The sequence below is a fragment of the Eupeodes corollae genome, chromosome 1 (assembly GCF_945859685.1).
Source record: "Eupeodes corollae chromosome 1, idEupCoro1.1, whole genome shotgun sequence".
NCBI classification, from domain to species: Eukaryota; Metazoa; Arthropoda; class Insecta; order Diptera; family Syrphidae; genus Eupeodes; species Eupeodes corollae.
Genome location: NC_079147.1, coordinates 130,692,333 through 130,709,962, shown reverse-complemented (window position 1 = coordinate 130,709,962; position 17,630 = coordinate 130,692,333). Strand labels below are relative to the sequence as shown.

General features: G+C 33.5%; 2 protein-coding genes across 3 annotated transcripts in view; one reads left to right on the top strand and one right to left on the bottom strand.

Annotated features, from left to right (window-relative positions):
• The window catches only part of LOC129943290 (pyridoxine/pyridoxamine 5'-phosphate oxidase-like), a 133,061-nt gene that overhangs the window by 68,315 nt on the left and 47,116 nt on the right, over nucleotides 1–17,630 (top strand). The window lies entirely within an intron of this gene.
• LOC129943284 (protein CLEC16A homolog) lies at nucleotides 1,615–15,658 on the bottom strand. 2 transcript variants are annotated; one of them, XM_056052604.1, is made up of 13 exons: nucleotides 15,587–15,658; nucleotides 15,203–15,522; nucleotides 15,011–15,150; nucleotides 14,797–14,945; nucleotides 14,602–14,744; nucleotides 11,619–11,705; nucleotides 10,783–11,561; nucleotides 3,651–3,767; nucleotides 3,128–3,586; nucleotides 2,764–3,071; nucleotides 2,342–2,598; nucleotides 2,111–2,290; nucleotides 1,615–2,049 (listed from the first exon to the last, which is right to left on the bottom strand). In XM_056052604.1, exons 2-13 carry the CDS (start codon nucleotides 15,403–15,405, stop codon nucleotides 1,776–1,778), a joined length of 3,096 nt encoding a protein of 1,031 aa, XP_055908579.1. In that variant the 5' UTR covers nucleotides 15,406–15,522; nucleotides 15,587–15,658; the 3' UTR covers nucleotides 1,615–1,775. The 2 variants fall into 2 exon arrangements, with proteins under 2 accessions (XP_055908579.1, XP_055908578.1); XM_056052603.1 differs by having other exon boundaries at nucleotides 15,203–15,617.

The following is a 17,630-nucleotide window of genomic DNA, read 5'->3' as shown; positions in this document are numbered from 1 at the left end:
AGCATAGTGTTTAAATATGCGTTTCGCCCCGGTGCAATGGTTGGGCTCATCAGAAGATGACTATTGGACTTTGTCTTGACGCATATTTTCTCGAATAAATCGAGATTCCATATAATATGAGCTACATAGAGCTACTGCGAATTATATGGTTGCTACAAGTCTTCAGAGAAGATAAATTGTAGCTGTTTTTATTTCCTTGCTAAGGGACTTTAGAAGATGAAACGTTTGACTGTTAACAGTCGAACTGTTTGTTCCTGAACACCAATTATTTTTAAAAAATATGATATTTTTAAAAAAATGATGAAAATAAAATTTTTATTTTTAAAATCATGAAGAAAATAAAAATAAAAATGACTGTTAACAGTCAAACATTTCATCTTCTACAATTTACATACATAGATCCGCATATGAAATGTAGCGGATTTTCCATTTGATGTCTGGTGTTAGCAAAATGTATGTAAAAACTAATTTATTGCTTAATTTAGAATATTTGTTTCATAAATAAAAGATTATTAACATTTTTAGGGAAAGAATGACAGTTTCAAACATTTCTCCGAAGCTATCTATTTTTTCGCTCATTCCTCTGCTTACAATTGAAATAAAAAGTCTAATCCCATCCATTTCCAAAAATTACACAAATTCAACAATTCATTCTGTTTAGGTGGATTGATTAAACATAATTTTTGTATGAAGCGAAACAACTCATCTATCATTCTCAACATCGTCACATAAACACGTGAATAGCAGAATAGGTCTGTAAAGGTTGGTGCAGATTTGTGGAATTAATGAACTTTTTTTTGAAATTCTATTTTTAATTACCTTTGCCATAGTAAGTTTCGCGAAAGGATGTTTTGTGGGAGCTATAAGTGAAATGTTGGGGTGTCATTAAGGACTTTCCAGGCTTCGTGAACAATGTAACTTATTTCGGTTTTGATTTTATTTACCGGCTTTTGGCGAGGAAATGCCCGACATGCGGGATTGTAGGACGTATGAGTATCCACTTTACAATTGATGCAGTTAATTCTAGAGCAAGCATCATGTATGGGCGGGATGCAGCATTCTTTACAAATTTTTTCGTTTCTGCATCGTTTTTTGGTATGTCCTAAATTTTGCCATAAAATTTATATCGTAGGGTTTGAGATTTATTCATCAACTTTACAGTTTAAACACACAATTTTAATGTCTGCTGCTCGGTGAATCAAGTCAAAAGTTAGAATAGGATATTTTCACTATTTTTTTTTTTGAGAATTCCCTTTTATTCGATTACTTCACGGCAATTTTTCATAAGGTTGTTTTAGTTTTTTTAGAAAAGAAAACTAAGATAAATATTTAAATATGAAGAAAGGAATGTCGAATTAACTTCGCCATCAGCGAATTCAGGGAAAATTGAACTATTTTGAATGAAGGCACTACGCATGGGTTGGAGTATTTCACGATTTAAAGACGCGGATACTTTTCACGTATATTCATCGCATTTACTTGCAGAAGCTTTTTCATTAGTACTGACAATCTTTGTTGGACATACTATAGACGGTGACTGTATACTTACATATTTTTTTTTTAAATAATTAAAGGTAATAAGGAAAATGTCCATTGGTAAATTCTACGAGTAAATAGATTCAAAGTAAATATTGTTTTATTTATCACAAAAAGTTTCAGCAACAAGTTACTGCCGCATCGAAATTAATAAGATAACAAAACGTTGAATAACAAATTATATCGACTTTAAAACTTCTTTCTTAATTTTCTAAACTTAGAACCAAATTTTAAGTTCATTAGACGGTTTCAATCGATCCCTGATGTCGTTCCATATCTTCTTTCGCAATAAAAGAAGTTTCCTCAGAATTCACCGCAACGACTTCCATACATGAGGTGATTCCATTAATTTTCGTTAAATCATTCGAATTTGGCAATGTGATTTGAGGAGACGTTGTTTCGTATTTTGATTTTAAAGGAGTATGTGAACGGGATGGGGGATTTGAAGAACTTCGAAAATGCTGACCATTAGTTTTTGAGTGCTGAAAATCCTCAAGAGGAATTTCTTCGGATCTAAAAAAATTAAATTCAGCATAAAATATTTTTTAATAAATTTATTTCAAACTTAAAATACCTTGGCCAAGACACTCTTGGGTTACTCTCTCGTGGCCGTAAATATCGATTTGTTGAACTCTCTTGTGATTGCGATTTGGTTTTTCGATCAAATGAATTTTCAAATGTTTCATTAGATGGCGTAGAAGAGCACGAACTACTGTTAGACCCCCTACGTCTAGAACGACTCTCAGTTCGGAATCTTAACGAAACAATTTTTTGAAGACGAGTTAAAAAATATAACTTAATTTACCCTTCAACTGATCTATTCTGCACCATTTGTATTCTGCTTACACCTGAAATGGGGGCGTTTTCTCTTTTAAGAGCGGCTGCAAAACCGGGAACTCGACCAGAGCTAGACAAAATTGCTTTATGCTCCCTCGATGTCCTTGCAGCAGCCCCTGAGCGAAGTCTTGATACTGAGTACACTGTGGAATCGGTGAATTGATCTGGCATTTCTAGAAGTTGTGCAATTTGATACATTTTCTTTTGACGTGCTTTGCTTCGACCCTGAATAAAATAATTATAATTGTAATAATAGATACATATATAGGCTACTCGTGCATTTTTCTCTTCTTTAAGCTTTTTAAAAATGCTTTTGAATTGATTTTGTGAAAAAGACTTAAATATCAATCAAAAGCACCTAAATATTCTCTTTAAATCAACTTTAGCTACCTTTGTAAGCCTTTGTTTTGCTGCCATACATCTTATGTGGTCGTCAAATAGAAAATTGGCAGACAAAAGTGGTGTGCGATTATGTGAAGCACCACCCCTATGAACCGTAATATGTAAGCAACGTGAGTCATCCTTGTCTCCAACAACCTCAACGTCTTGAAGAAAGCCAACAAATTTTGCAACACCCCAGCCCAATAGTTTAGCATCTGGTTCTACTAAAATTAGTTGCAGTGTATCAATAACTAGAAATCTTCTCTGTTTAGTACTGTCTTTTATAATTACGGTACAAGCTATCAGGTCACTGTTATCTGAAATTATATTTTGCTCAATATTTACATACATGTAACATTTTAAAGTATTTTACTCAAGTCTAAAACATTATCCACATGAACGCAGTTTGTATAATTTGTTAGAGGAAGCATTGTTTCAGTTTCATTTAAGAACTTTTGACATGTACGGCGAAGAAGAAAGAATCCTCTGATAGCCCGACGAGCCTTTTCTACTTCCCCACATGGCAATCGACGTGTGAAACCTATACCAGTCAACGGTGTACCAGTTGGAGGTAGAAGAATAGTTGAGTCCATGCAAAGGTATTCAACATTGAGCACAGATTTTTTCATTTCATTGTACTCATCCTCAAACAAGTCAAGAAAAATTTCTTCCGACATGTAAAAATTTCGTAACGCATTCATTGCTTGACACTGAGCTAAAAAGAGGCTCTGTTGTTGTGATTCAGTTATGCAACATTCGTCCGTATTGGGTTTTGTGAAGGAAACTAACAGTTCTAAAGATATTTCTAATGTTATTAGACGAATTCTACAAGCTGGAAGACAAGAATTATTATAATTTATTTGATTAACAAGTAATACACAGTTTAACTTCCTTACAGGGTTGATAAGATGAATTTATAATATTAAGCAGACTCTCCACCAATTCCATTTTGTAAGTTAGTGAAGATTTTTCAGATTTGGTTAAGACTTGATCTAACCAATCTTTACTCATACCTGAAATTATTAACTCAAATTACAAAAGAAAAAACACTAAAAAAACATATTTGGTCAAATTAAAAGTTTTTACTAATACTATTTCGTCAAATTGAAAGTTGTAACATTAATTTTATTGCAAATTTTGATGTCGGCAAAAAAGTTACAAAAGTTATCAAACACTTAAAAACTGTATGTTTTGCAAAAGATGGTCGTAGAAAAAAATAATTCGGCTGCGATCTGTATTAAAACTACTTTTGAAAACATTGTCAGTGAGTAATGTGCTTGTGTCATGCTGTTCTTCCTAGGGTTCATTGTTATGCCTCCGTTGCCGTCCATAAATGCGGGAATTAAATTGAAACACAAAATAATACAAATAGTATATAATTAATAGCCCACATAATAAACAATCAATTCAAAACCATATAGAAAAATATGTATGTATATCGACAAAATAATAAACCTCAATGTAAAAAACGCAGGCAATATAAAATACAGTCAATAACAAAAATTTCATTCGTGCCCATCTATCGATATTTCCAAGTGTTAAAAAAAATTTAAACAACAAGATTTTGTGTAAAATAAAAACTTTGGAATCAATATTTTTTTTTGTTCCCAAGATACTTGTTTTTGAAGGTTTTAATATTTTTTAATAAATAGTTGTCAATTTGATTTTTCTTTAAAAAATAACAATATTAATTAATAATGGTAAAATTAGTTTTATTTCAATGTTTGATTTTGTTCATGAGATATTTTAGTCTAAAATATATTTTAACCAATTTTAGAATTTTTTGAAGGTTGGTATTTCTTGGGGTTTTTAAAGAAAATTCACTTAATGTTAACAAAAACATTTTGTTTAGAATGAAATTGAAGTCAATACCTTTATTTATTTTACCAATTTAATGAAGATTGTTTTTTTTTTTTATTTTAAAAGATGTTAAAAACAATTATTTTTAAAAGAAAAAATTAGTTGGAAGTCAATATTTTTAGTTATTGCCAATATTTTAGAGTCGGTAACCAATGGCTACCAACGGTCACTTTGATTATTCTTAAATTTTAACCAAATTTTAAAAACGTTCCTAATAGTCTGTTATTAACGTTTTGATTGTTTTGGTTCGGATAAATTTAGCGTTACAACTAATGCATAACACAAGTAATGTTGTTGTATGAGAGGAATTTTTAAATGATTCTTGTACGTTGCTTTTTCTTAGATTTTCGACTGATTTGGTTTTTTCTTTTTGGTAACATTTGAATAGCTATTGTAGTATTCGTGGGTTAAAAGCGAATTTTCTGGCCGCATACATCCACAATGTTTGTTACGGGCCAGCTGTCTTTGCAACATTTCTTACTTAAATTGTATGAGGTTTAAATTTTGTGAATATCAACTTTTCGCACATTTGATGCTATGTCAGAGCCCATCCTATGAATTGTTTCTTGCTATCCTCGCACTAAAATTGTTAGGTGATTTAAATGTACATATATCTTCTTGTCTTCTAAGCTCTAGGCTCATCCGGCAATTGTTTTGTATTAACTGATCTCTCGTGTCCAAAGTAAAAGAGAGATCTCCTTAGAGAAACGTTTGGGAATACGATTAAAAAAAATCTAGGACGGTCTCAAAAATTATTTCAGGATCTTTAACTGTTCACTTTTCTTCCTCGAGAGTGACGTTGACTCAAGTGTTGATATAATCACAAATTGAATTCAATTGGGAATAAAAGCTTTTATTCGAGTTGCAGAGCTTATTAGGGTTAAGGAGACAAGTTTCCAGTGTTTTAAGACTAACCCAACTGTGCAAAAAAATTAAATCGTTGTGGAGAAAGCAAGAGTATTGCGTGCCTTCAGTTAAGATTTATCTCTACTTCACTAGATTATAAATTATGTTTCGCATCGTTCAATACAAGTCGTATTGGATGGGTACAAGATTGAGAGCCACAAAATAAATGCCGCTGTGCTTTAGGGCTCTGTTTCTTTTAAACTCTTTGTTATTTTCACTAATGATCTTTTATATGCAATTTTTATTTATTTATTTATTCATTCATCTATCGAGTTTCCTCTTAGAGATTGCTTAAAATCTATATAAATAAATTGATTAAGTAACCGCATAGTTATATGTTGCAGACCCTAGAATTGGCCTCCAAGATCGAGGGATTTAACGCCGCTTGACTATTTTGTTTGGGAAGTCGCAAGTCTACGCCAATAAGCCCGAAACAATGGAACATTTGGAGGACAACATATTGGGCATTCACTAGGCTAGTGACAACGTTACCAAGTAATTGATAATTGATTTTTGCTAAAAGTTCCATATTATCATGCATCTCAGTGCTGTATCGATAAATTGCTGAAGAATCACTTCTCTTATTATCGAAAACTATTTAAAAGTTCCTTGAGGACAATTTATAAGAACTATACTATCCTAAGTGTATATTTTCTACGATTAACTCAATATAAAAATAAGTTCTCCTCATGTGATCCAGAGACAAGTAATTTATTTGTTGATTTTTCCAACAAACTTATATACGGTCCGCCAAATAACTTTGAAAATTCTATAAAAACATCGAGTGTAGCTTCGATTGTGCAGAACGTAGCGCCGTCCTATTGAAATCAAATGTTGCCAATATCCTACTCTTCAATTGAACACAAGTTCGTTCAACATGGCCCGATAACGACCGCCATTGACTGTAACGGCCACTCCTAGCTCGTTTTGAAGAAAAATAGACCAATTATGCTTCTGCACCAAAATCCGCACCAAACAGTGACAGCTTGTTTACATACTTTCCACGATCAAAATGAGCTTTATCTGAAAAGGTGATAATTTTGGGGTCTCTAAGTCGATCGCAGGCAATGTTTCCCAGCGTTGTTCAAGCGTATTTCAAATATTGTCAATGATATTAATTTATATATGATTATTTATGTACCAACCAAAGTAACTTGAAATTTAAGAAAATTACTAAATTCAGTGATTAATATTTAATATTTTAGAAAGAAGATCAAACAAAAATATAAACATAAGTGACCTTGATTCGTTGAATTATAATTTAAAAACCAACATAAGAGAAATGACAAAAAGAATGTGTATAGGTAAAATGTAATTATGTATGATAGAACTGTCATAAATAAAATTAAGATCTTACAGTCAGGCATCTTAAGTAATGAAAATAGAGCTTGGTTAGAATATCATTATTATCGAAACCATTATAAAAAGTCAATATGCGATTAAAAATTAAATTGCAATTTTTTCCAGTCTATTAATGACATAACCCGATCTGTGATATTTTGTGATAAGGAAAATTTAGTAGAAGAGTACAAAAAGGATTTAAGTCCAATTATTTTTTTTTTTTGAAAACATAAGCAACTCAAGAGATATGACAAGAGAAAAATTAAAATTAAAGTTTTTTCACGGGTACTGCAATCCTCCAAAAAGTGATTCTTGTCATGAAATGTTTTTTTTTTTTCAAATTGGGCGGTCGCATTCGGCTTAAAACTGTAGGTCCCCCCATCCCTGACAACAGTAATCACACACAGGAATGGTTGAGAGTTGTAAGTCACTAGTTCTCAACTGACTGTTTTGCCGCCTTATTTTTTTTTTTAGATAGATAATCCCAAGATGATCAGTGGCTTTCGACCTTTAAACATGATGCATATATGCATACAGAAAAATGTGTAATGATTCAACTCCAGAAACACTAAGAAGGATTTAGAGAAAACAATTCGTGTGATCTACGTGATACGTGATAATCAAATTGATAACTTAAAAGCTGTCACAACAAAAATGTGAGTCATTATCAAAAAAATCAGCCCTATCATGAATTCCATTGTAATCGGACATTTTTACGAATCCCGTAAAACTGTGTTATGGAATTCATTCGTAATGCAAAATTGTATGAGATTTTCCACTACGAACGGATTTCATGATAGTTTTTCTTGATTCGTACAAATTTCCGATTACGATGGAATTCATGAATGGGCTGATTATGTTTATTCTGAATAGAGATCCCAGATGCTAGTTAAAAAAACCTTCTTGTGACTGACAAAGCTTACGACATTCGGAAAAAGAAAATTAAGAATGTTATTAAATTGATACTTGTATTCATATATTTTATAGGAATCACTTTAAAATTGCAACATGACAACAACACATTTCGATTATTAAATTGTTTAATCGAATTAACGGAAAGGTCGGTAATAGTCACTTACGGAACTAAAGTAGTAATAATATGCTAGGAAGATCTCATCGAACTACAGTAAAAAGAGGGTTATAGAACTACAGTAAAAATAGAATTATGTAAAAGTGAACATGGCTTTAAAATGATGTAATTTGTTAATTAAACATTTCGATTATTGTGCCAGTTTATTATATATCTGTCCTTAAAGTCATTAAAGCAGACTACAAATGCAACAAAAAAAAAATAAACAAAATATATTGAACACTCTAAAATGGTTAAATGTAAACCGGAGACTGTTATTATATATGCTATTTGGATTAAGTATTTGTATTCAAAATAAAAAAAATGCTATATATATAAATGATTATTATTATTATTTATTGATAAAACACAAATGTACGAAACAATACTTAAAAGCTCAAAGCTACCAGGGCTTCAAGTTCAAGTGATTAAAGTAGTATTTTTGGATGTTATTATGTTTTAAATTTGCCAGCTGCAGGGCGCGGTCGGAGTAAGTAAGAGTAATAGGTCTGACTTACTCTGACCGCCCAAAAGGGTTTTTAATAAATAAGGGTTAAATACTCTGATATAGATTTAAAAGTTTTAACATTTTGAAAATATTTTGTATGTTTTGTTCGGAAGGAACCAAAAGGAAATTTTTTAAATTACAATTAAAAAGTTCATTACAAATTTCATTGATTTTCGTTTAGACTGTAGGTAAATGGTTGATGGTCAGCTGGATATTGAGTTGGCAGATGGGTGGGGGAACTTATAAATGAAGTAGTTGAGTAAAGCTTAAGAAATAGTAACTACTTAAGTACCTCTAGATTAAGAACGGTAGGAGGAAAGCAAACTAAATTAAACATAGGTTTTCAAGGCCTTTCTAACTTACCAAACGAAATTAAAAACAGAAATAATTTTATCTTATTCAAACTTAAAATAATTAAGTAGGTATGTACAAACAGTATATTAATGCAAAATTTGAAAACTGAAAAATAAAAAGCTTTTAAAGCTAAAAAAATTACATTCAGTTCAATTAAATTGAAAATAGTTAATAGACATAAATCAAATTTTCGTAATAAACCCAATTTCGATCCATTTCAGTTAGGCCACTTTTGCACGACCGGCCAAATAATAAACGAAAAAGAGAACAAAATATTAAAACCTCGTTCTGTCGTTGTTTGACTTTCTTTTAAAAGCGTAAACAAGGTGTAAAATAAGTAATGGAACAAACTGTATTTAATCAAGGGTCAAGTCATGGCCAATCAGAAATTGGAAATTTGTTGTACCGCATTATAACGCTTTTCACGTAACTGTTGGTTTAATGAAATTTTCAAAAACACCTACTTTTAGTCGGTTTTTTACTCACCCTGTCCACAAATGTTTTGTATTTTTATAATATGTTAATATTTTACAATCTTGAATAAAAAAGATTTGTTTTGTTATTTACGAAATTGCAGTTTTCAGCACTATTTTCAAATCGTATTTTAATCAAACATAATTTTTTATATCGAACTTTAAACTAGTCTTAATAAAAAAACAATCAAAGTTTTTTGTTTGTTTCTTAAAATTTCTTTTCAAAAAAAAATTATAAAACTTTACAAAACTAGCTTTGGTTTAAAAGTTATAAGCTTTTCACATTACTAAGTCACGATTTATAGATCACAAATGCTGAGAAAAATATGTTTCTATCAACATTTTTTGTTACATCACTAAAGACATCTTTTTTCTATTTCCTTGATTAGCTTAATCATGCTTTTAGTTTAGAACAAGAAGCCGAAGCGATCTTTTTCATTACTATGCAGCACTTCTTAACGACTATGTTTACTTCTTGTACTAACGCTTTTATTATTTTAACTGGAAATAGTATAGATTTTTCGAATTCGGCTTAAAACTGTAGATACCCTTACTAGTACATAGGAATGGCAGTTCAGTGACACTGTGTATTGGCCATAAAATCGAATGGGTTCATGTCCAGTAACCTAGGGGGCCATGTTATCGTTCCACCACGACTGATGTATCGTTCGAAAAAAGTTATGTTCAATAAACTTCTAAAATTTCTCCCATAATGGGCTAAACATCCATCTTCTTGAAACCACATTGTCTGGAGCAAGTCGAGGGGAACGTCATCTTACAATAAAAAGAGCCTGTTTTTCAAAAAGTCTAAATAAGTTTCACTGTTTAATATGTCTGGCAATTAAAAGAGGTCTATGATTTGTTTATTAAAAGATTCCGCACCACAAATGTATTCTAAATTGATATTGAAATCTTTCTTCTCGTATTAAATGTGGATTGTGAATGTTGCGCATATGCACATATTCATCTCTTTTAAATAATGATTCATCTCCATAGAGTTTTGTAAATAAAATCTAGATCTGATCATAATTTGGCAGAACTCAACTCTTTGGTGATAAGGACTGGACAAGCTGCAGGCGATACTTTGCTTAAGTATCCTCTGGACTTCCGATTAGGCTACTCCAGATGCCGAAAATTTCCATTTCTTGAATGTAAGATGTAGTAGTACTTGAAAACCTTTAGGATGCTTTAAAGCCAAGTTACCAAATTCTTATAGGTTATGACTTGACCTTTCACTATATCCAGTTTGGTCAATTACTTATGCGACACCCTGTATGTATTCTGTTGGATTACTTTTTCTCCCAAAAAAAAAAAAAAACAATGAACCTACTATTTAGAAAGCTAATCTGCTATACAAATACAAATTTTAATAGCTGAAGTGAGGACTTAAAATGAATTACGTACCGTCTATAAATAGTTGTGTTAATAGTTTTGCAATAGAATATGAAGAAAGAATTTTTAGTTTAGCTATAAACAATAAAGATATTACAATTAATGCACATATAAACAATACCCACCTCGGTTATTTGCCATAGAATAAATTAGGCATAGTGAGAGCAATGCCAAATAATCATTTTCAGCACAGTCTAAAGATGATACAACGACATCTAAAAACGGACGAAGTCTGTCTGATGATGATGATTCCACAAGTTTCTTAAGCTTTTCCTTCTCCTCATCAGTAATATTTGATTCGTGAATTGTTTTTGAACTTGGTTGTTGATCAATAGCTCCAGAATTTAATTGTAGTTCATGTACTTGGACTGCTGAAACACTTTCTTCCGTGCAAATATTTATAGCCGAAGAAGCGGAAGCGACTGTATCTAAAGCCTCTTCTAGACTTTCTCTGGGTTCTTTAAAACCAGGAACAACTACTTCTCTTCGTTCAACATATGCATTTAAGATCTCTGCAGCTCCTTCAGTAAATACTTTACTATCCGCATTCAATATGACCCAAGCCAAAGAATGCACTAAAGGTCCATGTGTTATAACCAAAAATACTAAAGATAAGAGGTACAAAGCGACTACGGATGATACACGCGGATTGTTCATTTCTTGAATATCAATGTCAACAACCTTGTTAAGAACAGCAGCCAAATTTTGGGTAACTACAGCCATTGAAAGCGGTGGTGCAGGGGTGAGAGAAAATATATACAAGGGGATGAACAGTTTGTGAAGAAGGTGTTCTGTTAAAACTGCATTCAAATCGCGTATTTCAAGAAGCAAAATGTCATTGAGATAATGCAAGTGATCTAGGTGTTCCGCAACAAGATTGGAAAGTTTCTGATTTGATTGGTGGCTGAAAGTTAAATTGGAGCTCATTATTTGGTTTTATTTTCATGTTTTAATTCCTTACTCAATATCTGTTCGCACGCACGCATCTAGTTCTAAAATATGTTTTCCAATAAACCAAACTAAGTTGCTGAAATATGGAGCAGCCGTTCTATAATATAATAAATAAAAAAAATAGTTTACTTTTAGTTATTTTAATTTTGCAATTATTTAAGTAAATACACATTACAGTACATTATACATTTCCTGATAATACAATATCTTATGTGTTTAGGGTTCTTAAGAAGAAAAAAATATTTAAAGACTAATTAGTAATTAATTTATATTTTATTATTTCTCAAACAGATGTGAAGAAAAATATAACTAAAGTAGGGGTTTTCAATAAGGGCGTGGAACCCTATGTCGTCTATTTCCATATGGTTCAATTTGGGCCATAAGAAATTAGTTATCATCGTTATGCAGCGCTCGCTGTTGACGGTGACCGCCTCACTAATCGCGTTTTAAAAAAAGTACGCATCAATTACGCCGCCGGCCCAAAATCCACAACAAACGGTAACTTTTTGAGGATGCATTATCACCTGGTGAACCTCGCGTGGGTTGACGTCGTCCTCTTCCAAACGATTCGAGGTCCTGCCAGCCAACTAACGTCGTTTTCTATGGTCATGAATTTTGAACTCTTGGGTCAGTTGGATCTTTCACCAAGTTGAAATCTGCAAAAGGCCGAGTTCTTGTGCACGGCGAGGAAAAGACTGCCTCGGGTTCTGCTGTACACTTTCACGGACCGCGGCAATGTTGTCGGCCGATCTTTGAACGTACGGGTGTTGGCTGATTGTTTACTGAACCGGTCGTCTCAAATTTGGGCACCAAACGTTGAAGAGTCGACTGTGAAGGGACACCACGTTTACCGTAAAATGGGCACAATGCGCGCAACATTTCCATTAACGAACACACATTTTGATAATAAAGTTTTGCCATTTGGAGATGCCGTTTTGAGTTATATCTTTCAGACCATTTTTAATATTTTTTTTACTTAGTTTTACAATTAATTTATTTAATAAATATTTTCACCTCTTTAGGTATACATGTACTATAAAGATATTTTCAAGACGGGGTAGATGAGAAGTCGTCAATAATACTCAGCAGCAACGCAGAGATCTGTGCGTATGGTTTGATGATGAATGCAAACTAGCGATTAAGTGTAAGAATGACGCATAGCGACTAATACAAGAACAGAAAAATGTCTTCACAGACATAAAAAAGCATCCTGGGAGAACTAGATCTATGAACTTGAACAAAGCCGAGAACCAGACCACCCGAAACATGACGCAGTAAACACAACGCTGATTACCGACCCTGCAGGCATACTGAAGCGATAAGAAGTGAACTTTAATGAACTGCTTAACAGCAGAAAAAGTCGTCCGTGCTACATATGCTTCCGCCACGAGACATAGAAGGGGTCGATAATGATGATTAAAAAAACAAAACTAAGGTACGGGACCCCAAAAAACGTGGCGGGTCAGCTATACATCGAGCAGTTCATGAAACTATAATGCACGTATGGGAACATGAATAATTGTAAGCGAAAACCGAATATGTGTCCCATACACAATAATGATGTGATAACATGCAGCAACTATAAAGGTATCACGTTGTTGAGCTACAAGATTGAGTAGCCTCATACGCTATCATCGAGCAAAATCAGACTGGCTTCATCCTAGGCTAATCAACAGCCAACCAGATTTTAACCGTATTAACATTTAACAATTATTGAAGGATTTGTATTTGTTAACTTTTTTAAGTTGTTAATACAATTTTAAAACAAAAACATACATGGTTTTTCGGTAGACCTATTGCCTATAATCGAGATACATTTCGTTAAATGCTTAAACTCTACATAATTTGTAAGTATGAACACAAAGCTGTAACCATGGGTTTAAGGTATTATATGGAGACGAAGGTTGTAATTGGAGCCAAAATAAATTGCATTAGTGTTCCATACAAATGACAGCGTTGGTCTTATTTATGGAACTTTTATACCGATGGCTAATTATAGCGAATATCATTATGGTTGGTAAATAATTCGCTTTAAAATACGAAAAACCTTATTTTAAATGTTTATTGGTAGAACAAAAGGATTGAGGATAAAACAACTTCACTAAACGAATTTAAAATTCCTCAGGCCAAACCAGTTACAAACGTTATTAACTACAAAAATAGTTCCGATTTTTCGAGACCGATAACTAACTCTTTTATTCAGACCGCTGGTCTCAAGCGAAGGACCCTCCAACGTCCCCCTCTAAAACAGTTTTTTCAGTGTCCCTCCTCTCTTTTTTTCATACTTTATTTATAAGTCCAACTCTACTCCTCCCACAATTGCCAAGAAGCAATTGAGGTTGAAAGTGTCAGTGACAATTTCTCAGTTGTCAGCCCCAACCCCCCTGGCATATAAACTAGGAGCTAGGAATCATGGCAGAAGCCAACAAGGCAATTGTCAAGAGTAGACCCCCGCCGTTCTTCGGCAACCTCACTGCAGTCCACAGATTTAAAACTATAACTTGCGAGGATGACAATACTCTCCAGTGGCTCTCATTATTCATCCATCATTGTTGATGATTGACACAGAATTGGACCGAGGTGGTTTTGGTCTCATACATTTTCGTCCATGACGGAATTTCGTAATCAAAATACCTATTAATAATTTTATTCAATCACTAATTTAATTTGTACGCCAATTAGAAAAATGTAACGAGTGACCTCAATAAAGCTGAAGGTCTGGCAAAATAATTATGTCAACAATCTTTTAGTGTAGTTGCATTCAAAAATTAATACTTTCTCCAATAAGCCTGATGAATATCTTTGTTTACTTTACAACAGTTTAATTCAGTATAGGTACAGACTATGTTTTGACAGATCAAAATATTAAAAAAGTGATTTCTTTAGTCAAGTCTTTAGCTAAACGCATCACAAAATGTTATGTTCGTTATTATTTTTAATTGAACAACAATTTTAATAGAAACTATACTTGGAAATATATGAACTTTACTTACCTATCTCTTATGAACTTCAACATGCTATCATTTTGAACTTTGTAAACATTTAAGGATATGGTCCTTACCGCGATTCTCACCATGGATTCGGGATGGTTAAAAAATTTTATAGCCTCTGTATAAAGAGGAAAGTCATTGGTGTACTGCAACATATTCCAATTATTCAATGGTTAACAAATGTTATTTGTATCTTACCTCATTGTAAAAGAAGTGTATTGTGTGAGTATTTAGTTTTAGACTGAGTGTTTTTAAAAACAAAATATAATATCCCATAACGTCCTCATCGGAAAAATCAAATTTATGAACAATGATGGAATTCACATGATTGTTGCTTAAAAGGTAATCTATTGAAGCAAGAAATTAATGTTTAAGGAAGGAATTTATTTGAGAATCCTTTATACAAACTTACATAGCGACGTCTCATTACGAATATTTTCAAAAAGAATGTTCAATGTTTGTAGTAATTGTACACATACGTAACTAGAACCACCACTTTTTTGTCTCATTATATGAAGAAAGAACGACAGCATATTTTTTTCCAAGAAAAAACTATAAAAGTGGTTTATAAAATTATTGGAATAATGAATTTATAAAGATATACTCAAAAACGGAAGAGTCGTGTTGATCACCCCAAATAAGTATTTCCGCAATACACCTGAGGGATTCTACCAAAAGCTCACGATTGTTTTCAGACACCGTAGTATTTTTTTCAAGGATGGTGTGTAAATATTTCAAATGGTCGAGCGACAGCCGATTTTTGGGACGACTCCATGCTCCAGAGAACCAACTACGACTCCGAAACATTAGATATATTTTTATTTTCGATTCAGATGTAAGCGCAAAACAAAGCAAATTTTAAGATAATAACGCCTTGACGAATATATATTAAATTATAAGAATTCCTAATATAATTCTTTCATGCTAGAATATTAATAAAATTCTTTCTTTATATAAAATTTTAAGATTGAAAAATAGACGAAAATACTTGAGGGGTATATAATAATACAGAGATAAATTCGCACTTTGACTTAGCAGAAGGCGAAACAAAAAGATACAGCCAAAAAACTTCATTAAAGAGATTGTAACCCTCGCCTGTCATATTGTTTTAACAACAAGTTGCCTGTCAGCTGTTAAGTACTAAATGGCTGCGTTCAATATCGAGTTGGATAGGTATCCTGTGGCTATGTTCTGTAACTTGATCGAGAACTTCTCGAATCGAGAAAATGTTAAACAAAATAGGAAAATAAATTGTGTTTGTATCTCGATGTGAGAACGATTTGATACCTAAATTAATATAGCTGGCAAAAAATAAAACGGACTTTCAACTTAATGAAATTATTGCAAAAACAAATTTTCAATGCATGATTTTAATATTTCACTGGGTTTTTACTAAAAAACAAATAAATTTGAAACCAATTTTCGGCTTCCATAAAATTCAACTATATATTGAATCAGACATCTATCTCATCTACGTTGGATCAGCTGTTCTTTTATACGTAAAACACTGACAAAAAAGTATCCCGGTAATTTATCTGTCTGAGATTGCTGGACTGGTCCCACATTTTTAAATTTTATACATTTGATAATGTTGATTTGTTTAATTTGATCCAAGTAGTAGGTCTGTAAAAAAATAGTTATCGGTGAAACCCAACAAACTTCTCCATCTAGCTCGGTCCTTAGCTAGATCTCTACAGTTTCGCGCTCCAAGTTGGGTGATGTCACCTTCCACTTGTGTGCTCAACCTGATCCGCGGTCTTAATCTACTGCGCTGTCCTATGGTTGTGGATGCGAAGACTTTCCGGGTAGGAGCATTGGTTTCCATGCGCTAGCCATCTTAGTCGTTGGACTTTTACCCTTCTGGCTAAATTTACGTAGCTGTACAACCCGTACAGCTCGTCGTTCCATCTTCTCCTCCACTTCCCTTCGATGCATATGGGACCGTAGATCACACGAAGAACTTTTCTCTCGAAGCGACCCAAAGTGCTCTCATCTGCTTTTGTCGTAGTCCATGCTTCTGCACCGTATAGCAGGTCGAGGATGATAAGGGTCTTATAGAGCGACACTTTGGTCCCTCGAGAGAGGATCTTACCACTCAATTGCATTCTTAGTCCAAAAAAACAGCGGTTAGCAAGAGTTATTCTGCGTTTGTGCTGGTGTTGTTTTCTGCGTTTACAGCGGAGCCTAGGTAGACGAAGTCCTTGACTACCACAAAGTTACGTCTGTCGATAGTGACGTTTTGACCAAGACGTCGGTGTTGTATGTCCTTTCTTGACGACAGCATGTACTTTGTTTTGCCCTCATTAACCGTTAAACCCATTTTTGCCGCTTCTGCCTCAATACTCACAAAAGCCCCATTGACATCACGCTGAGTTCTTCCGATTATGTCAATGTCATCAGCATATGCTAGTTATTGGACAGACTTTTGACAGATATTGCGTCAAGTGTTGACGTGTGAGCTCTGCACTATTCTTTCAAGTACGATGTTAAAAAATCACATGACAGCGCATCACCTTGTCTAAACCTTTTTTGACATCGAAAGGTTCTGTTAAGTTGTTTCCAACTTTATGGAGCAGCGTGAATTTCCCATGGTCATCCTGCACAAACGGACGAGTTTGGAAGGGATGCCAAAAACTAGACATGGCTCTATACGGCTCGTCCCTGTAGATGCTGTCAAATGCGGCCTTGAAATCGATGAAAAGATGGGTTTTTTTCAGTATCTGCCGTAATGTGAATATTTGATCAACGTGGACTTTCCTGGTCTAAAACCACACTGATAAGGACCTATCAGGTTGTTTAAGATGGGCTTTAGACGTTCACATATTACGGCAGAGAAGATTTTATAGGCGATGTTAAGTAGACTGATTCCTGATTGGTGCAGTTTAGAGGGTATCTTTTTTCCAGGATCGGGCAAACAATACTGAGGTTCCATTCATCGGGCATGCTTTCTTCCGACCATATCTTACAGATAAGTTGGTGCATGCTCCTAACCAACTAATCTCCAGCTGCTTTATAGGCCTCGGCATTCAAGC